A 22,299-nucleotide genomic window follows, 5' to 3' on the forward strand; every position below is an offset into this window, starting at 1 on the left:
CCTTGAGAGGCATCTCGGCGACAATAGGTCTCGAGAGCGAGATCTAATAAAAAACAAGTGGTGGGGGATAGAGCTGCCCATTGTTCATGATGCCCGGGGCATTATGTTTGTAAGCTACGGCCTTCGGAGCGTAGAATAAAGACAGCTGCATCAATGATGGGCTGAAAGGAGCACATTATGAATAGTGTGCTCTTTGATCACCTAAATATTTGCAGTAAACAAAGCGTTCATATATTAAGTACACATAAAGAGTGCACAACAGTGTCTGTACTGGGCAGCGAATTATGCCCAATTAAAACGACCGAGATGTCCCCTCTAAGAAGAGAGTTACTTTTACTAGTTAGACAATCATGACAACTCCGTCGCTCCTCCCTCGCAATCAGACCTGTCCACTAAGTCAAGAGTTGGGTACGGAAGAATGTTTGCGCTCAGGATCGCATTACTTACCTCATCAAGTCTGCCGGTCTAGATAAAGTGTGTGAGTATGCATTAGTTCAGGGTGAGCAGTAGTGTGGGGATTCACGACTTGGGCAACTTTAGAGCGACAATTAATTCTGTCCGTGCTAGGCCATGGTTGTAGTTACTGGACAGACAGGTTATGGTCGAAGTTACTGGACAGACAGGATGGAATATATCATACTGTCATGATTAAAGCACACCCTATTGGAATGCAGTTAATGAAGCCAAAACAGGGGAGATCCCACATATCTTCTTTCTGGTAAAGCATAAATGTGTCATTTGTACATGGCATTGCATTTCTAAGGTTTTAGTTGATGCCAACCTTTCTCAGTTATTAGGAAACGGACGAAGAGGTATAACAAACCCACACCACTTCCTGAAAATGATACATTGCTATGGATTGGATTGCAATTACATTTATATAGAGCTTATTACCTTCGAGGAGGTTTTGGTAGCAGTAGATTTGGGAGAGCTCACGAAGTCAAAAGGTGTAAAGGAAGGTTTCATACACATATAGAAATTTACATAGGTCCGGGCAGCCCTTGAAAACTTGTGCAGGGGTCTGTAAGAGAGCATTATGCTGTATGGTCCCTTTATGCAGCAATGCAATGGCCAAGATGTACTGAAAGTTGCTCCGGGAACTTGGGAGGTGCAGTACTTAGGTGGGAATGCCCTACCCACGCCTCAAGATGAATACTTAAAATTAGCATTTAGTGTGCTTGGAAACACAATAAAACTGCATGGAAACATTAGACGACCTGGATGCTCAGGGAGAGGGTCCCACACCACCAGCTCAAGAGGTGCACCTTTGTAAGGCCGAAGCTTTCAAATCCCCGAAAGGTGGGAGCCAACCCTGCAGAGGGCGCCACGCATAAAGCTACCCCAGTGACAAAGAGATGCAGCACCCGTCCACGTAACGCCCACTTACTTGACACACAGCTGCTCTGAAGTCCCGGTAACCGCTACCTCCCGCCACCTCCAGCGTTGTCGGTTTGTTCCAGGCGACGGTCAAATACGAACACCCGACCACCTCTACAACCCCATCGTTCTCCTGCAGCCATGTTTACTAATAGTATACAAAATGAGGGGTCTCAGTGAAAAAGTATCAAAACTACATGAGTGAACACTTTCAAAAGTATTTTTAAAAAGAGCAAATCACAGACAAGTCCTTCAACACACTGTTATTTAATCACAATGTGCTTATTCAAATTACATGTAGCAAATTGATAACACAGTTGTCATAGTGCCCCAGGGGAAGGGAGGGTAAAAAAACTGTGATTGGGTGAGGAGAGAGGGATGTCCAAGGTAGGTCAAAGTGCAAACAATGGTATCAATACATAATTCATAAACAGATGATGCAGCTGGCTTCAGAGCACTGAGCCAGTAACATGAGGGAGCAACTAATGCTCTATAGTTATAGGAAAACCATGCTGGCAACGCTGATATTTAATATTTAAAATGAAGGTTGCGCCAACTGGTGTATAATAGTAGCCGTCGACGTTTCGACCCCAAGACTACAGTGGTAGGTGTACGTCGCACCTTAAAGGGGGGTCTTCATCAGGACAGAAAGAAGAAGCCCAGGGGAACTGGTTTCTCTCTGAAAGTTTAAGATAAAACGTGTGTTACTATATACAGTGTTAGATTTGTTAAAGAACGCGCTAGAAAAGCGCCACAACACAATCAAAATCAAGAGAATTGAATCACCATGGAAAGTTGGGCTGTTAAGGACAGGAGAACGCAGAAGGGGTACATCAAAGTATCCGAAAGGATTCCAGGGGTCAATATTTACTGGAACCATTAATTCATTTGGAAATTCGGTATGTTGCCAAACTGGTCATCAAAGTTCTAAAGGAGAAGACAGAGGCCAAGAGGGACATATAAATTGTACCCTATAAAACACAAGCTAAGCAGACATTATCAAAATTTAGCTGCAACGGACTGCACCTTACAAATTTGTGGTGGGGAATAGGACCATAACACCAAGGAGGTAGTTATTCCACCCTAGGTATTCAGTTAATATAAAAATAAATGAGGCAGAGGGGAACCACCTCGTAATCTCATTGTCTAAAATGTCATCAATTCAAGACTTAAATGCAAGGGTCAGATTGGAATGTAACCGTGCTTTATCAAATTGGATTAACTGCAGCCATGATATTCATATTCAGCAGTACAACTATTGTGGGAGCGTCAGGGTCATAAATCACTCAGAGTATGTTAGCTAACCCATACAAGAGTGCCCAGTTCGTATCCAACTGCTTCGATGGATAGAAATCTCTGTTGTACAACTGTGCAACTGTGATTGCAACCATAATGTTCATGCTCTACAACCAATAATAAGGACAAGTTACTGAAAAAGCCCCATTATACTGGTGTATAGCAACAGTTCAGTGATTAGGAGCGTCAATTAGTGCCTTGTACATACCTAACTACACACACAAATCCTTACGCTGTTTTCTGAAGCCATCTTAACCACTTGGATGCTAGGCGTTTTCCCCCTCCTGTGCTGGAAAATGCCATTTTAGTGGCACCATGACGAGCTCAGCTCGTCATCAGCACACGACCCCCGTGGGTGATGACGAGCTGAGCTCGTCATCAGCATCGAAGGGGTTAAAACCGGAAAAAAATCTCCATTGTTCGATTGTGTAACTTCAATTGCAGCGGAGACTGTAAAAAACCCTGTAGTGTTTGTGCTCTACAATCATTAATGAGTATAAGTAAGTAGAAAAGCCCAAATACTCGGATGTCCATCAAAAGCTCTATAATCGTTAGCGGCACCCTGTGCCTTATACGTACCTAACTGCACAAAAACACTTCCGCTATTTTCTTGTGCCAATTCGAAACTGGAGAAAGAAGCGTCTGTGCGTCAGCCGGCAAATTTGTACCCTAAAGAAAAAGATTTGCCTGTGACGAGTGGTGCAATCTTTATTTAACACAATACATAGTATTTTATCTGTTAGCTAGCCATCCTCGTGATCAATTGTCCAGGTCTTACCTTAAATGCGCTAAAAAATCGCAGAGTTCCCGCTCCGCATCTCGTCACACTGAAACTCCAACCAGCGTTTAATTAACCGTAAGAGAAGCGTGCACTGGCGTCACGTAATTAAACATAGAAAGCGGGCCGTAGTGAACCCAGAACAGCTTGGCTATGTTACTCTCTGTTTGTCATGACAACGTCAGCACTAACTTAACGTAAATGAACAATGAATGCGGGCCATGATAAAACGGAACTGCGGAACTACGTTACTCTTAGAATGCTTTGACAGCCGCCATAGCTATATGCATAATACATTTACGTCCAAAGAGCATTAGAGCACAAGTCCAAGGCACTGTTAATTTAAAAACCCTTTTCTCATGTTGAGTGTAATATCTAATTACAATCATTTGGCATGGCACATGCTAAATGATTAGAGGTGCAATGTCAAAGATTTGAGCAACTGACGTGATTGTAGTGTCTGGGAATACAATAGGAATGTATTAAAGATGCATGTTACATCAACGAGGTTGTGCACATATTTCGTAGCAACATTGTTTAAAAAACGGGTTAACCAGCATTGCGCACCTCTTACACAGAAGGGTGAAAGCAATACATCTTATCATAGGAGCTGTCTTCAGGCACAATAATGAGGACACAGAAAAAAAAATACAATTATTTTAACAGAGCATCACGCACCTCCTACTCAGAGAGGTGTAGGCGACTTGTCACATCACTGGTTAGGGTACATTAAGAGGACTGCAACATTAAGGTAGTCGTGCACCTCTCAGCCATGAGGGTGAAAACAACATATACAGTTATGCAATTAGTATTACTAAGGCTGGCAGAAAAACTCTTGGCAAAAAAGTCTAGCGACCTAATCTTGCTAATTGGGCGTGACTACTATCTGCCTCATTAAGTCCATTGTTGATTGAATCCAGGATAGCCATCCATTTGGATTTGCGTGTGTTAAGAATGAGGGATATATCACCACCCCTGGGGCCCAGAATCACCTTTTCCAAAACTAACCATTTCAGGACCTCTGGAGTGTGTCCTTGTCTCTTGCAATGATCAACTAATGGGGCACCCAGGACATTGCACTTAATCCTGCTACCATGCTGTAGAATCCTAGCTTTAACTTTTTGCTGAGTTTGGCCCACATATACCTGATCACAAGGGCATTTAATCACATAGATAACGTTCATAGTATTGCAGTTCGTATGTGCTTTCAATGTATAAGTGCGATCTCGATGTGAGAAATCCTTTGTCTGAACAGTTGTTGGACATGCCGCACATGAGCCACATCTAGTGTGTCCCATAATGGGAGGGAGGTTCCACAAGGACAAGATTGTTGGTGGTTTGGGGCAGTCCAAAAAGGATTGGACTACTGCATCTTTAATGTTTCTTGCTCTTCTTAATGAGTATAAGAGCAGGGCATTTTGTTCAATATCATCCGCCACTAAAGACCAGTGCTTATTAATAACCTTCTTGACATCATTACTCCTAGTGGAGAACGGGGTTACACAGATTAAACGTTCTAAAGTTTTGTTAATATTATCCACTGGTTGTAGGAGTGTCTCTCGGGGGTTCAGACAAAGGATTTCTCACATCGAGGTCGCACTTATACATTGAAAGCACATACGAACTGCAATACTATGAACGTTATCTATTTGATTAAATGCCCTTGTGATCAGGTATATGTGGGCCAAACTCAGCAAAAAGTTAAAGCTAGGATTCTACAGTATGGTAGCAGGATTAGGTGCAATGTCCTGGGTGCCACATTAGTTGATCATTGCAAGAGACAAGGACACACTCCAGAGGTCCTGAAATGGTTAGTTTTGGAAAAGGTGATTCTGGGCCCCAGGGGTGGTGATGTATCCCTCATTCTTAACACACGCGAATCCAAATGGATGGCTATCCTGGATTCAATCAACAATGGACTTAATGAGGCAGATAGCAGTCACGCCCAATTAGCAAGATTAGGTCGCTAGACTTTTTTGCCAAGACTTTTTCTGCCAAGCCTTAGTAATACTAATTGCATAACTGTATATGTCGTTTTCACCCTCATGGCTGAGAGGTGCACGACTACCTTAATGTTGCAGTCCTCTTAATGTACCCTAACCAGTGATGTGACAAGTCGCCTACACCCCTCTGAGTAGGAGGTGCGTGATGCTCTGTTAAAGTAATTGTATTTTTTTTCTGTGTCCTCATTATTGTGCCCGAAGACAGCTCCTATGATGAGATGTATTGCTTTCACCCTTCTGTGTAAGAGGTGCGCAATGCTGGTTAACCCGTTTTTTAAACAATGTTGCTACGAAATATGTGCATAACCTCGTTGATGTAACATGCATGTTTAATACATTCATATTGTATTCCCAGACACTACAATCACGTCAGTTGCTCAAATCTTTGACATTGCACCTCTATTCATTTAGCATGTGCCATGCCGATTGTAATTACATATTACTTCAACATGAGAAAAGGGTTTTTAAATTAACAGTGCCTTGGACTTGTGCTCTAATGCTCTTTGGACGTAAATGTATTATGCATATAGCTATGGCGGCTGTCAAAGCATTCTAAGAGTAACGTAGTCCTGCTGTTCCGTTTTATCATGGCCCGCATTCATTGTTCATTTACGTAACGTTAGTGCTGACGTTGTCATGACAAACAGAGAGTAACAGAGCCAAGCTGTTCTGGGTTCACTACGGCCCGCTTTCTATGTTTAATTACGTGACACCAGTGCACGCTTCTCTTACGGTTAATTAAACGCTGGTTGGAGTTTCAGTGTGACGAGATGCGGAGCGGGAACTCTGCGATTTTTTAGCGCATTTAAGGTAAGACCTGGACAATTGATCACGAGGATGGCTAGCTAACAGATAAAATACGATGTATTGTGTTAAATAAAGATTGCACCACTCGTCACAGGCAAATCTTTTTCTTTAGGGTACGAATTTGCCGGCTGAGGCACGTACACTTCTTTCTCCGGTTTCGAATTGGCACAAGAAAATAGCGGAAGTGTTTTTGTGCAGTTAGGTACGTATAAGGCACAGGGTGCCGCTAACGATTATAGAGCTTTTGATGGACATCCGAGTATTTGCGCTTTTCTACTTACTTATACTCATTAATGATTGTAGAGCACAAACACTACGGGGTTTTTTACAGTCTCCGCTGCAATTGAAGTTACACAATCGAACAATGGAGATTTCTTTCTGGTTTTAAGATGGCATCAGAAAATAGCGTAAGGATTTGTGTGTCTAGTTAGGTATGTACAAGGCACTAATTGACGCTCCTAATCACTGAACTGTTGCTATACACCAGTATAATGGGGCTTTTTCATTAACTTGTCCTTATTATTGGTTGTAGAGCATGAACATTATGGTTGCAATCACAGTTGCACAGTTGTACAACGGAGATTTCTATCCATCGAAGCAGTTGGATACGAACTGGGCACTCTTGTATGGGTTAGCTAACATACCCTGAGTGATTTATAACCCTGACGCTCCCACAATAGTTGTACTGCAGAATATGAATATCATGGCTGCAGTTAATCCAATTTGATAAGGCACGGTTACATTCCAACCTGACTCTTGCATTTAAGTCTTGAATTGATGACATTTTAAACAATGAGATTACGAGGTGGTTCCCCTCTGCCTCATTTATTTTTATATTAACTGAATAACTAGGATGGGATAACTACCTCCTTGGTGTTATGGTCCTATTCCCCATCACAAATTTGTAAGTTGCAGTCCGTTGCAGCTAAATGTTGATAATGTCTGCTTAGGTAGTGTTTTACAGGGTACAATTTATATGTCCCTCTTGGCCTCTGTCTTCTCCTTTAGAACTTTGATGACCAGTTTGGCAACATACCGAATTTCCAAATGAATTAATGGTTCCAGTAAATATTGACCCCTGGAATTCCTTTCGGATACTTTGATGTACCCCTTCTGCGTGCTCCTGTCCGTGTTGCGAGCTTAACAGCCCAACTTTCCATGGTGATTCAATTCTCTTGATTTTGATTGTGTTGTGGCGCTTTTCTAGCGCGTTTGTTAACGAATCTAACACTGTATATAGTAACACACGTTTTATCTTAAACTTTCACAGAGAAACCAATTCCCCTGGGCTTCTTCTTTCTGTCCTGATTAAGACCCCCCTTTAAGGTGCGACGTACACCTACCACTGTAGTCTTGGGGTCGAAACGTCGACGGCTACTATTATACACCAGTTGGCGCAACCTTCATTTTAAATATTAAATATCAGCGTTGCCAGCATGGTTTTCCTATAACTATAGAGCATTAGTTGCTCCCCCATGTTACTGGCTCAGTGCTCTGAAGCCAGCCTTATCATCTGTTTATGAATTATGTATTGATACCATTGTTTGCACTTTGACCTACCTTGCACATCTGTCTCTCCTCACCCAATCACAGTTCTTTTACCCTCATTTCCCCTGGCGCACTATGACAACTGTGTTATCAATTTGGTACATGTAATTTGAATAAGCACATTGTGATTAAATAACAGTGTGTTGAAGGACTTGTCTGTGATTTGCTCTTTTTAAAAATACTTTTGAAAGTGTTCACTCATGTAGTTTTGATACTTTTTCACTGGGACCCCTCATTTTGTATCGTATAACACCCAGTTCCCTAGTGACTTTATTGGGTAAACCCCCTTGTTTAATATATGTTCTCTAATAGTGGCGCCGGCGACGTGGGCTCGAGAACCTGCGCTACCTCCATACAGGAGGAGGGTGGTGGGAGGCACGAGGTGGGGGAGAAGACGGAGCACTGGGTCTCAGACCCAGGGCTAGCACGAGCCTTCTATGCCATGCCTTCTTGTGCGCACTCGCCACAGCCCCTGTCAAGCGACCCAGCGACAGCGCACATGCACGTTGCCTAGACTCCCATGTCTCGTTGCACGCTCTCCTGTGCTGAAGAGACCCGGGAAATGGTTCAAACGTCGATGCAGGAATTTGGGCAATTGCCCCTTTAGCCATCGGGGACGCACAAACTTTCACTGTTGCAAACATAAATCATGGCGGTGTGCCAAGTCCTAAAACAATGATACAAACGTCGATGCAGGAATTTAGTCAATTACCCGTCTTATCCGTCGGGGAAGCGCAAACTTCCACAGTGGCAAACAAATCATGGCGGTGTGCCAAGTCCTAAAACACATGTGCGCTGCAGCAGGATGAGGGCGCCAGCTGCTCGCTCCTGCGAGTGAATAGCCAGAGATGCACGCGGCGCCATAGGAGGCAATGCAACGCATGCACTTTTTTCATGGGAAAGCTGTGTCGATGGCTACAAGTCTCTTTCCTATGCAGCACATGCGCGCTGCGTAGGTGAGACCTAAAAAGCACTACCTTCCGAACACTCCCTCCTATTCAACTCATAAGAAAGAAGCTCAAATAAAGAAGATACTAGTGTAGAATTGCATTTAGTTTTAGAACTCTGTTTGTGAGTAGTCCTGCTATTATGTCTTTGACGTGTCTTGGTATTAAATTATCAAAACCTGGTCTCCCTGACCTGCCTGGACGTGGAGAAGGCTGGGTGTCTGAAGAAAGCAGCGAAGGAGTACAGCGTCCTGGAAAGTATTCTGCACCCCGCCCTTCTCATGTCCTGACATAACAAAAAAGCCCTGGGGCAGGGGCAGCGGCACACACACGGGGAAGAAACATGTATGATTAATAATGGCTATAATTGATCTTATAATGAGCGAGAGATAAGCTGGCAAACTCTGCATATTGATATGGGAAACAGCACCCAGTGAGGTGACACACCCTCTCCAATTTGTATATAACGAGTAACCATTTAGCCAGCAGCCAGTCACCACCTCTGCTGCCTTTCCTGAGCTGGTGCATCTGCAATAGTACAGCATGGCAAGTTTATACAGTTCTGGGGGCATGCAAGCTCGTAGTGTTTCTTCTCAGAAAACTAGTGTTAGACAGGGTGCTAGCCAGGGTAGCCATGCTGGGGGTTCTTTCGGGGGCTATACGGGTGGCAGCTATTTTGGTGGTGCCGGAAGTATCTTGTCTGGTGGTGCAGTAGGTAGGTTTGTCGGTGGTGGTGTTGTTGGCAGTGAACATGGGGGCCAGTGGGGCCAGTCGAACCAGTGGGGCCAGGCTAGCCATGAGGACCAATGGAGCCATGCTAGCCAACCACATAGTGAGGGCCTTCTCGATGCCGGGGAGAAAGCAACCATGCAGAACCTCAACGACCGCCTGGCTACCTACCTGGACAAGGTCAAGGACCTGGAGAATGCCAACGCTGAGCTTGAGCGCAAAATCAAAGAGTGGTACGCAACGCACCGACCAGCTCCTGGAGAAAAGGACTACAGCAAATATTTCAAACAAATTGAAGAACTTCAAGCTAAGGTGAAGTATCATGTTCGGCTCAATTGATTCCTTATTTTAGACAATGTTCTCACTGGTCAAAACGAATTCTTTAATTTTCTCTGCAAAATGTCAAGGTACTTATTTCTCTTCCTCTTTAAGAGTTTGCCTAATCCTGTATCGTCCATATGTCTCTCTATGTTCTTCTCTTTCCCAATTTTTTTTCTATTTTAAGCCTAATCTAATTTAAGCAAAATTGAATAATTTAACATTAACCTTTTCGCCAGAATGCAATAAGAGGTTTAAACATAAACAACTGTCTATAGCTCGTGTAATTAACCCAATGTTTGCTGCAACCTATGTGCCCCATCTTATTGGCAACCTCCCAAATATACCCGAGTTCCTCTGTATGGTATCAAGTACCTGTACTGGAACGGTACCCTAAAGATGTTACTCACTAACTTTCTTCTCTTGATTGCAGGATAAAAGTCTAGGAATTTATATCTGGGTTCTAGAATAACATGTTAAATGAAAATCCCAAAGTTTGAAAGCAAATGTTAAGAGATAAAGTTGTCCGTGATGGTTAAGCATTTCTTTGTTTTTTCCTATCTGAAGCACACATCACTAAATAAATTGGTACTAATTACCTTAACAAAGCATACACTGAAATCAATTAATACTCATGCTTATGCGGCAAATAGCATACAACCAGAGCAGAAGTTGTAGAAGAGGTGTCATGCAGTTGAAACGGTAGACACTCATATCATGATAGAAAAGTATGATAATAGAAATAAGCTAACGGAGAAAACATCAATTTATTTTCTGGCATGGGTAATTTGAAAAAGCGACTTTAAAGCACAGGAAGCAAGCAACAACAAACCACAGTAGGAGATGCTAGAGTATGCTTTCCATCCCTGCTCTAACCCAGCATTGGCTGATAAAAAGCAACAAAACAAACAAGATAAACGCTTTCCAATTCAGATTCCTAGCCATATTCTAACCTTTTTCTGAGAATGACCAGTTGAAAATCTTATTCAGTACAGTATGTTTTCTCCTCTGATCTTGTAGCACCTCGGTTTACCCAGAGGCCAAATCATATTGTAGTGCAGCTTCTTTAAACAGCCTCACTTACTGATAGACAAAACCTCAAATAAATTGTTTTCCCTCTAGGAACGTCCTATTTGCCTTATCGAGCTAAGGTTTTAGAGAGTAGCACTGAACCTAAAAACATCTCCCCGTAATTCTAAACAAATATTCAGACCAAGAACAGCCCATCAAGAGAGAAAGCTGTTTCTCGCAGGTCCTTGCAGTTTATGTGAAATTATAACCTAAGGTTTCACAACCTCCTTTGTACACAAACCCGGGATCTTTACATAATAGTCTTAGGGAGAACCGCTCTTGCAGCAGCTTCGTACACTCGAATGTGGATTGGCACTGGAAACTGAAAAAGTAACTACGAAAAGAGTTTTTCATCAACTCCAGAGAGAGTCTGGCCAGCAGACCTTGTTAAGCAACTCGTAACATTTACTTGCCTTTTGCAATAAGACTGCTTTAGTTTGCAGTAGCCCTTAAGAAGAAAATTAAAGTTGTTTACAGGTATGAATTTACACACCAAATGCATAATGTAATTACTTTGAATTACAATATTAATGTAAACTAAGCGCAACAGTTGGGATTCAAAAACAAAAAATCATGTTTTCATTTTTTTAAATAAATCTTCGAGCAAAATTCCTAATGTGGCAGCTATTTTTATTTCCCAACTTAGCAAGGAAGTTCCAATGTCTACCCAACTTTTGAGCTGATTTTAATATGCTAAAATGGTGAATCATTTACAGGTGATGAGCAGCAGAAGAAGTAGTCTGAAGTCTATGGTTACATAATTCAACACAGTACTCACTACAGAGGCCAACAAAGGCGAACTAGAATGAGGAATTCAAGTGAACTAGACTGCAGCCAAATGAAGTGTTATTCTGTCTTTTGGCAATTATCACCAGTACTAAGACCACGATGTGTCAAGCTGATAAAGTGCTGAGATGCAGTTTTTCATGTTTATATTTGAGTGTGAGATTCAGCACTTTTAGACAGTAGACTTGCCCAGTAGATCAGCACTCACAATAATGGAGGACACCACTTAGTGAACATAAAATGTAACGTTGCAATTCCCATTAAAAATAACTGACCCAACTTGCCACCCATGTTAAATATAACTTTATATGAACGAGTAGGCATTAACTCTTCCTTATGCCATCTTTTGTTTGCAGATCCTGCAGGCCCAAGTGGCCAAAGCCAGCGTCGTCCTGCAGCTTGATAATGCCAGGCTGGCTGCTGAGGACTTCAAGCTCAAGTGAGTAAAACACAGTAGTGACGTGTCGCATATGGTTCACATCAGCATACTTCCTATTCAAATTCAGGCAGTGTGGAAGTTCAAGAAACACTGATGCTTCCTAGCAGATCTCAGACCCATGTCCCTAAGGCAGATACAGCACTCACTGGCAGCCATGTTACATGGGAGTTGTACAGGGTTTTTCACTTGTGGCTTCTCTTGTTCACTGAAGGCAAAGATGCATGACTCGGGTAAGTCATCCACTTTACTGACACTGTTCCTAATAAAGTGAGCATTGTGCGTCATTTTAGCTGCTCACTGTTGTATGATAAAGGTCTGACATGTAGAAAGAGAGTAGGTTAATGTAAAGAACTTATCCCAGCAATGTGCCTATTTCTTCAGCACAGTATTTGCTGCTGGTGACACCACCAGAGCAGGAACTCGTTGGAGTTCCCTTCCAAAATGCCCACCTTACACAGGTATTTATGTCATATTAGATGAACATACTTCCTTAAAGTGCAGCATGTTTAAGGGATTATTTGCTGCAATATAGCAAAGGAAGGGGCACTTTTACATGACTACACTTCAAAGAAAATGAGAAATGGAGATAACTCTATTAGGGGAGGAAGCAGACACAGTGCTGTTTGCACTGGGTCCACTGTATACTATTTCCAGATTAAATGGATTGGATTGGTACTGATGGAATTTGGCACCGATTTTTGCAGTACCTGACAAGTACAAAAAAAGATTTTAAATGATTGACCAGTGTAAACACAACCATTGGTTCGTCCAAATGTTGGTACAGTTGCCAGGACAAATATTCAACTCCAGAAGTAAAATCAAGGCGATAAAAGAAACTTGGAAAAAACTGCTGATGAAAAACAGTACTGCCACTTATGTAATATATGTAGCCATGCTTACCAGTAATTCGTGGATGTAAAATAACCCCCATATTATGAGTGATTTCCTCTGGAATAGTGAACATCACCCAAAATTAGCATTTCCCTATGTCATTCTCAAATGCTGAGAGAAGTTCCTGAAAATGTCCTCATGGTTTCACCTGACAAATTCATCCCTGGAAACACAATAGGCAATTCTGTTTCTGTACATGAAGTACCCAGAATGAAGGTTTATAAAGTGTTCCTTGAGAAAGCCTTGCGATTTTCTGCCCCAAAAGACACTCAATGATTGTTCCGATAACTTCCGCTAAGGCTCGTTCTATGTGTATTCTATCGTAGCTGACACCATGTTTGGCTGGGATTGGTAAGACTTGTTGCACCCCATGTATCATCACCACTAGTGTGACTGTGATCAGACAGAGCCAAAATAATGGATATTGTGCAAGGAAACCTTTAACAGTAAACTTGGACAAGACAAAAATGTCATGCTTTATCAAAAGGCCTGAGGCTTTCATTAACGTGTTCCTAGGTATGAGACTGAACTGATGCTTCGCCAGAGTGTGGAGACTGACATCAATGGGCTGCGTCGGGTATTGGACGAGCTGACCCTGGCCAAATCTGACTTGGAGTCAGAGCTGGAGAGCCTGACTGAGGAGCTGGCAGCACTGAAGAAGAACCACGAGGAAGTAAGGGAAAGCAATGTGTTTCAGATCTTCGAAGTGATGAATATTGGATAAACCCAAAGTACCAATACTTTTCAGTACCAATCTTTTAGAGGCCAATGAAAAGCACCAAATGTTTGCCTATACTATAGGACATAATTGTCCAACAGTTGTGCAGTAGTACTGTGTCCATGCCAGATTTACAGGATAGCGGATGACTATTTAGATTCACCGTATGCTAATTTTTCTTATGAGAATATGCTGCAAATCTGGCATGGATCATAGAGTCTCTCTTAAACATTTTTATGGGACCCTAAACAGCAACGCTCGGTCAGTGGCATACTAGTAACTGATAGCATCTTCAGCTAGTCTGTCATCCACCAGGAGGAGGTGTCTCAAACACCAGAATGGAATCCCTGACGTAGATACTGTGTTCAATAATTTCCTCCTGTCCCAGTGAAAAATGAATTTATTAATGTTAAGGCAGGGGTAAGGTTAAAAGAAAAAGAGATGTGGGTAGGAAAGAGCTAGATATTCCGCACATCTATATACACATATGGCCAACATATTTCCGCCTACTTGTGCCTGTCAAGATTCATAAGGACCATAAGGTATGTAACTTGGATCCCTTTAGTAGGACAGAAGGGACACTATCACCTGGTCATATGAGTCACAGGTATGTTCTTTCTATGGAGATACAGGAGAATGCAATGTCCTCCCCTTCGTGATTCATAGTTGGGTCCCCAAAGGTGCCGGGGGGTAGAAGGGAAGGCGGAAAAGTTACGCTCAGTTGGCACAGGCTCTTCAAGCGAGAGAGACTCCTTGATGAAGCACTGTGTTTTCCCACTCTTTTGATGTCTGTTGATACTCTTTTGGGAAGCTGAGTGGGATACCTTCTTCTCTTTGCTGCTCTCTCCCCCTACCGATATTTGTGATGGATGTTAGATCAACATTAGATACTCCTGTCGTAAAGTGTGTTGATTATTATAGCATGCTGAACATTACTTAGCGGTCAACAGCGCGACAAGCAAAACATTTTTTTACATAACGCAATTTCTATTGTGGATCTTCTATTTTTTTACATCTCTAGTATGTAAATTAGGGTTAAAATTAAGGGTTCTTGTCTTATTTTCTCTTGTAGGAGATGAAGGCTCACCAAAGTGATAGTCAAGGAGACGTCAGCGTCGAGATGCATGCTGCTCCAGGCATAAACCTCCTTGCCCTCCTAACCCAGACAAGGGAGCAATATGAAAGAATGGCGGAGGAGAACCGCAGGCGGGCCGAAGAGGATTACAACCAAAGGGTATGGACTCCTCTTCCCACTATGTTCATTGTTGAAACAAAACAGAGAAGACCCCATCAAATAACCTTCATTTGTCTTTCAGAGTGCTGAGCTGAAACAACAGATCTCATCTGGGGTGGAGCAGGTGCAATCAAGCAAGACTGAGGTGTCAGAACTGCGACGGTCCTTGCAATCGCTGGAGATAGAGCTGCAGGCCCAACTGGCAATGGTGAGAGAAAATGTAGCGCTCAAAAGGCATCTCCACTATTACTAACCCTAAAAGTGTTGTGTAATAACATACGTCTTTTGCCAGTTATGTAATCATATTAATGATTTATGCAACTGCACTTTTTTTCTCTAAAAAGAAAATGTTCTTCCATCAATCTTGGAGGGTTCACTACTCATTTCCTATTCAGTACAATGATTAACTCCTGCCTTTGACAGAAGTACATCTACAGTCATTTACAGGATGGGACTGGGTTGGGGAAAACTCTGCAAATATTCACAAACTCTCAATCTTCTGGGTGTTCTGCAATTTTTTTATGGAATCCTTGTCCTGGAATTCCTTCCCAGCTCTTGTATATGTTTTAACCATGTGGAATATCGCATCAAATAGTGTATCAATATACCTAGGAAAATTGATTTTCGAGTGCCGGTCCACTGTTTGTGTACAAATAGCAAAATGTATGATTTAAAGGAATTCACACACACAGACACAACTTGGTGAATTGTGCTCAGTGTGTTTAGAGACATACAGGCACATGCATCAAAGGAAAAAACGGTCGCAAACGGGCAGATTCTCAGAAACCGCCCCTTTGCGACCGGTATTTTTGCATTTGGGATGCATCATCCCAAATGCAAAAATCGCAATTTAAGGAATCTCTAAATTGTGATTCCTTAAATTGAGATTGCATTTAAGGAATCCCAAATTGAGATTCCTTAAATGCAATACATGAAAGTTAAAAAATTAGCAATTTCGCTAACATGAGTAGCAAATTACCATGAAGTTGAACTTCATGGTACTTTGCAAAAACTTTAAAAAATGCACTTTTGTGCTTTTTCAAAGTTCCATGTTGCGTACACACATGCCCTTAGGGCAACTTATGTGCACAGATCAATTTCAGGGGGTGCAACAGGGTGTCATTTGGACACCCTTGCACCCTTGAAATTGCATAAGCAATTTGCGAGTACCTACTGGTTCTCGCAAATTGCTAATGCATACTCCAATTCATTCATATGGGCCTACAGGCCCATAGGAAGGAATGGGGCAGCATTCCTTAATTGCGACTAGCAATTTGCAAGTAGCAATTAAGGAATGTTTAGGAATCGCTATTTTTATAACGATTCCTACATGCATAGGCTTTTGCGATTCCTTAATTACAATTCCTTAATAATCGCAATTAAGGAATCGCAAAAGACTACGTTGATGCATGTGCCAGTTAGTGAATGTAAGAACAGCCAGCCCATATTAATTCAAACCCTTGTACTCCACTCTTGAGCACTTTTGGATCATTTCGGTCTATATCTTTCCCATTATTTCAGCTTTTTCTTGAATCTTTACCTATGCCTAGGTTAGTTTCTATTCACCTTACTCTAGGGTTGGATGAGTGTCGGAGCATTACCATTCGACAGCCACCAAAACTGCACATTAAATGTCCCTAAAGGGTCAAGAAACACAAGAACCCAACTCAAATTAGCTGAACAACTAATAGACATTTCACTACACTATAAATAGCTTATGCAAAAGGTAGAGTAAAAATGAGATGCTTTGACCATGAAATCACCAGCAATGCGATGCAGGAACCAAATAAAACCAATGTTTGTAGACCTGGTTTCTCAAAAGGTTTGACTGTGCCCTTTTTGTTGATCAAACAGAAAGGTACTCTGGAGATGGACTTGGCCGAGACAGAGGGAAACTATTGTTCTCAGCTGGCAGAGCTGCAAGCCAAGATCACCATCGTAGAGGAGCAGCTGGTCGAACTCAGGGAAGAGACAGAGCGCCAGACTGATGAGTACAACCTACTCCTGGACATCAAGAGCCGGCTGGAGCAGGAGATTGCGACCTACCAGCGTCTGCTCGAAGGCTCAGGCGGGTAAGAAGGTGGCAGCAAGCTCCATTAATGAATTCCTTTACTTCCCTTAGCAAGGCACACTATGTAGAAGGATCTCATAGTAGAGAAGCATGTGTAGTGTCACAAGGCAGTCAGAATGAGGTTAAAGTGGATTCAGCTCTCTTGATAAAGATTCCCATCACTTTTCAAAATGCGGGCCCAAACCTCCTATACTGCGTGCAGTTCTGCTGTATGAAAATCTGTATTGCTCTGTGTGTGAGCAGTAACATCTGGCCAGCAGCAATTTTATAAAAAGTTGTGCACTGACTTTTGTCGTCGTCGGTTCAAAAAGACTTTTTAGAGCGACTTTATCGGGTCCTAAAGCTTTACTAGACTGCTTGTAGATGAATGAACACATTAATGACAATTTCTAGAGCAGGGACAACTACCCAAAGGGCGTCTTGGCACTGATAAACGATTCCAGCCTAAAAGAGAAGTGTCTCCTAGTCAAGAATATGGAAGTGGAAAGAGCCAGGATTTAAGTTGTTTCCTCAAAAGACTGTTATCTTAGCTGACAGATAAGGGAACGCTCTTCCATCTTGTCTAGATCATTTGATTCTGGTATTGTAAGAGTATGGAGTGAAGAAGGCTCAGCGATTGTTGGTGAATGAGCTTTTCTAGATATGGCTTGGCCTTACATCTGCCAGGCTTATGTGCATTAGGCAGACTGCCTTAAGCCTTATCTAGAAAAGCTCATTCCCCATCAACCGCTGAACCATCAGGATTTTAACGTTTTTCCAAGGAAGAATTCAATTGCATCATATTTGTCAGATATAGAAGATGCATACTCTGAGAAGTTATCTAAAGGTCTTTTAATGTCATGGAAGTGTTCAAATGTTGCGCACATGTCACTGGAGATGTTTGCCACTACTCGCTGTGAAGTGTGTCATTCCTTCGTTACTCAAGAGAGACATTGTTCAAGTGCCAATCCAAAAGGCTCTTTACTCAGGACAATATCATTCATTGTGTTTCTGGAAACAGGTCCTCACAGGTCTCGCAAACTAAGCAGCAGTCAGACTCTGGCTCTAAAGGATACGGCCTAGGAGGACGCAGCAGTTATGGCGGCAGCAGCGGGTACGACAGAGGCTCTAGCACCGGTTCTTCTTCCAAAGGTAAATGTTTCTTGTGATACCCAATGCCTGCACACTTGTACCCCACTCTCACAATAAACAGGCTCTGACGTCATCACTAGCATCCCACACAGTCTCTGACCCAAGAGTCACAGCGCTGGGTTAGATTGAGCATGTGGAGGTTAGCTTAGAGCATGTGACTAAGATTCAGGCCCAGACTGGAGCTTTGGAATGCTGATCTTGTATTCTGTCAGTAAGTTCCTTCCTCCATATTGACACGTCTAGATTTTCAATAGGACAATGTAAGGCAACAGCTTTAAGCACATCCCCTTCGGGTGGTACCAAATTACTGAAAAAAGCATAAATAAACTGATTTCTCTATAGTTTGCTGGTCTCAACTAGACTACTTTAACTACTGTACAGGCTTCCAGATAGAAACAAATCATATGTATCACTGAATTAGACTCATGCCAAACTTTATAATGCTGTGTAGATGTAGTGAACAGGTTTTTCCAATCCTACCTCAATGTACAGTGGATAGCACTTTCTACTTCCTACTGAGGCCCTCAGCACTATCCAGATGGTCGAGCTAACCAATGGTGTGGTATTTGAATCTGATAAAAATGCAGCGCTGCTCTCTCTGTATCGGAAACAGTTCAAGGATCTGAATGTCTGGCAAGGGAATGAGCTTCCACAGATGGAGGGTATGTTGGGAGGCCACCCTGGTGTGACAGGGTTCATACCATTTGTGAAATTGCCTCATCTAAAGGGAAATTTTACACAAAGTATAGCCAAGCACTCTTAAGCTCCCAGTAAAACACTATAGCCCTCATTCTGAGTCAGGCAGAGAAACTCTACAACCTCAACTTGCTGAACTCCCATCTAACATTAGTACTTGGGTCAACATACCTACCTCTTTTCTAACGTGTAGCATGTGTGTCACTCCAGTAACGCAGTATAAAAAGAGTGATGAATGGGATGATTGAATTAATCTCAGCCACTGGAAATTGCTCGGGCCACATCCTAATCCATTATTATTTTGAACACCATGCAATCTCAGTTTGGACCCAGTCAGATGCAAATCAGTCTTGATCCTGCTCCAGTGGGAACAGTCAAGCCTGAACTGCCAGGCCAGGTGGTCCTCCCTGAGCCGGAACGCAAGCAACCTAGGACCATTTTCTCCCTCTCTGATAAGGGCTCATCAGCCAGATATAGCTTGGTTCCTTTTTTTAAAAATGTTTATTATTTTATTTTATGCTTTACCAACAGGTTAGAAAGTTGATTATTTCATCATCAAACATCCTCCCCCCCACCCCGGGTCCAAGGAGAAAAAAAATCCTAACGATACACATTATATTTATAAGCAGTGAGGCACAGTCATTCAATATTAATAAATGCCAACATTATTTATACAACAAAAGAAAAATAGAAGCAAAGATATCTTATTTTAGAGATAATAGAAGAAGCGTGGAAACACCAAGAGTAAAAGGAGAGGAAGGAGTGGGCGAGGGGGAGCCGGAGGCGGGTGGGGCAAGCGGAGGTGGGGGGAGGGTGGCGGACCGAGAGAGGGAGACACACAGCACAATTCATTGTACTTCCTGAGTGTTCAAAGTGTCAAGCCATCTAGTCAGAGGATTCCAGACTACCAGGCCCTTATTTTCTGCCCGTCTGCCCTTTTTAGCATAGATTGCCCTAATCTATAGGTGGCGAGCAATCTAGCCTGCCATTGACCAAATGAGTGGTGATTCAGATCTTTCCAATATGTAGCGATGCATATCCGCAAAATGGTCATTGTAACAAACAGTAGTGCGCCCCCTTCCTTAGAATCGATCCGATCACATAGCCCTAACATAATGGTGGTTGGCGTGAGTTGCATATCTAAAAAAAGAACTCTGCTTAAAAACCGTTGTATTTCTTTCAATAATGGCTCCAGTTTTGGGCATGTTGCAAACATATGCACAGAGTCCGCACTATATTCCGTGCAGCGTGGGCGGGTAGTTCCGAGACCAGTTGCCCATTTAGAGATCCTGTTAGGGGTTTATACATAAAGTAGCCCGTCTTGTAAAATTGCGATTGCAATTTAGGTGATAACAGATATGCTTGCGCAAAACCCAAAGCTGAGCAGAAGGCATTAGGCGGAGTATTTAGTTTCAGCTGCCATTTCGCATCTATTTTGCTTAGATCATCAGGTCGTTCTTCATTTAATATATAATAAATATTTCCTATCCTTGGTAGAGCTGAGCAATTTATCTATAAGGTCAACCACTGCAAACCCAGCTGACCCCCAGGTTTATTTGCTAAATATCTCGTAATAGCATGGTAATGAAACATCTGATTATTATTCAGATTGTAACAAGTTTTCAGATCTTCAAATGGCCGAACGCAGCCAGAGCTAATCAGATCTCCTAATCTACAGACACCTGCTAAGTGCCATTGTTGAAGATATAAGTTTTTAAATATTAATGGCCGATTGTTATTGTTCCTGATGGGGGTATCATAATTCAGTTTGGCTATTCCAAATACTTTACGAATATTACAAAGAACCTGATAAGCACTCATCATCGTTTAAAATCTAACTCGCTTGTAATAGCTAAATTCCCAATGTCGCCAAAGGCACCCCCTTTTATTTTCCCCTAGTAGTAGAAGATAAGGAGAAGACAATCCTGAAGAGCTTATAGTACGATCCTCGTGCAATAGTTCACAGCTGTATTGTAGGGCTGCAGCCAGTTATACAGTTTTAGATCAGGGAGAGCCCAGCCTCCCCTATCCCTGGGTAAATAGAAGATTAAAAGCCCTTCTAGTTGTGTATAGGCCCATATGAACTGAGAAAAAATTTGTTTGAATACCGGAAGCATGTGATTATTAAAAACAAGTGGGATTGTCCTAAAAAATAAAGTAACTTAGGAAAATAAGTCATTTTTAAAACATTACGTACTACGATAGTGAGATGTAAGTTATCAATTTTCAGGAGTGATTTCTTCATGTCAGCTGCCAGCGGAATCAGGTTGATATAGCTTGGTTCCAATGACATAGTGCCCACGGGACCCATATCTGGGCTCTATTCTCATATGAAAAAATCTACTTGAAATGCAAACACGAGAAACTTTCAATACGATTAGGTGCCCTCTAGGAAAAAAGACAACAAATTTCATAGCACAAAAGTTTAGTACATTTTGGGAATTTCACATAGCGCAAAAGTTGGCAATTTCACTGTTGTAATTTACATTTCACCTAGGGCTAACTCACTGGTATCAGGGCTGAGTCCCCTTAACTTACTGGGAGCAAGCTCCACTGGCTGGCTGATTCAAACCCCCATGTTGCAATACACTAGGGTGGCTGCTTTTTAGATTGATCTGCTCTAACTTGCTCCATATTTTGTTTTTCAGACCCAGCCAGGACAACACGGCCATAACAATTACAGAGGACTTAGTTGATGGCAAACCGGTCAGTACGAATAGACAGGTACATGACCATCAATGAATGTTGAGGAGGAGCTGAAGTTTGTGGACCCAACCAATAGAACATGTGAGGAAAGGATTCCAGATAATGGAGAATGTCAAAATTATTATACGCTTTCGGACTGCTTGCCACTTTATCCACATGCTTACAGTAGATCCCATGTGTACTACTCTCTCAATAAAAGTGCCTTTTCCAATTTTCAACTTGAATAAAAGCATCCCAGTGCAGAGCTGGTGAAATCACAATTTACGTGCAGCTGCGATAACAAAGTTCATGGATGTCACTAAGTTTCACAGAGAATTATACACAGTTAATGTTAAATGTATTAACAATAGAAAGCATAGGGACCAGGAGCGGTCCGTGCAGGTAAGAGCGGTGAGCCGGTGGGGCCATGTTGGGGGAGGATTTAACAGACAAACACAAGGGGAAATGAAATAAATAATTAATATTCTCTCAGTGGCGTCTGTCAAAATCCTCCACGCCACCCAACCCAACCCCTCCTACCTGCACAGGCCACGGCTAACAGTGATAATAATGCATTAATTGCACTTGAAGATATTGTAAGAGAGGGTACAAGAAATAAACTGCCACCTGGAAACGTATGATGTGTGGTTCCTTTTCAAACATCTATTCTTTGGGTTGTGGGGACAGTCTCCTTTTTACATCTGCTTGCTTTGTTGTTCAATGCAATAAACTTTCTCTTCGATGCAAGGTACTATACGTCTTTTCATTCATTTG

General features: G+C 42.2%; 1 protein-coding gene across 1 annotated transcript; it reads left to right on the plus strand.

Moving 5' to 3' along the window:
* Nucleotides 1-9,241: 9,241 nt before the first annotated feature.
* Nucleotides 9,242-22,276, plus strand: LOC147717248 (keratin, type I cytoskeletal 12-like). The gene is made up of 8 exons (XM_086924197.1): nt 9,242-9,797; nt 12,017-12,099; nt 13,507-13,663; nt 14,781-14,942; nt 15,025-15,150; nt 16,797-17,014; nt 18,014-18,144; nt 21,489-22,276. The coding sequence occupies exons 1-8, from the start codon at nt 9,300-9,302 to the stop codon at nt 21,512-21,514; spliced, it is 1,401 nt and encodes a 466-aa protein (XP_086780323.1). The 5' UTR covers nt 9,242-9,299; the 3' UTR covers nt 21,515-22,276.
* Nucleotides 22,277-22,299: the final 23 nt, after the last annotated feature.

Source organism: Lissotriton vulgaris, chromosome 5 (genome assembly GCF_964263255.1).
Source record: "Lissotriton vulgaris chromosome 5, aLisVul1.2, whole genome shotgun sequence".
Lineage (NCBI taxonomy): Eukaryota > Metazoa > Chordata > Amphibia > Caudata > Salamandridae > Lissotriton > Lissotriton vulgaris.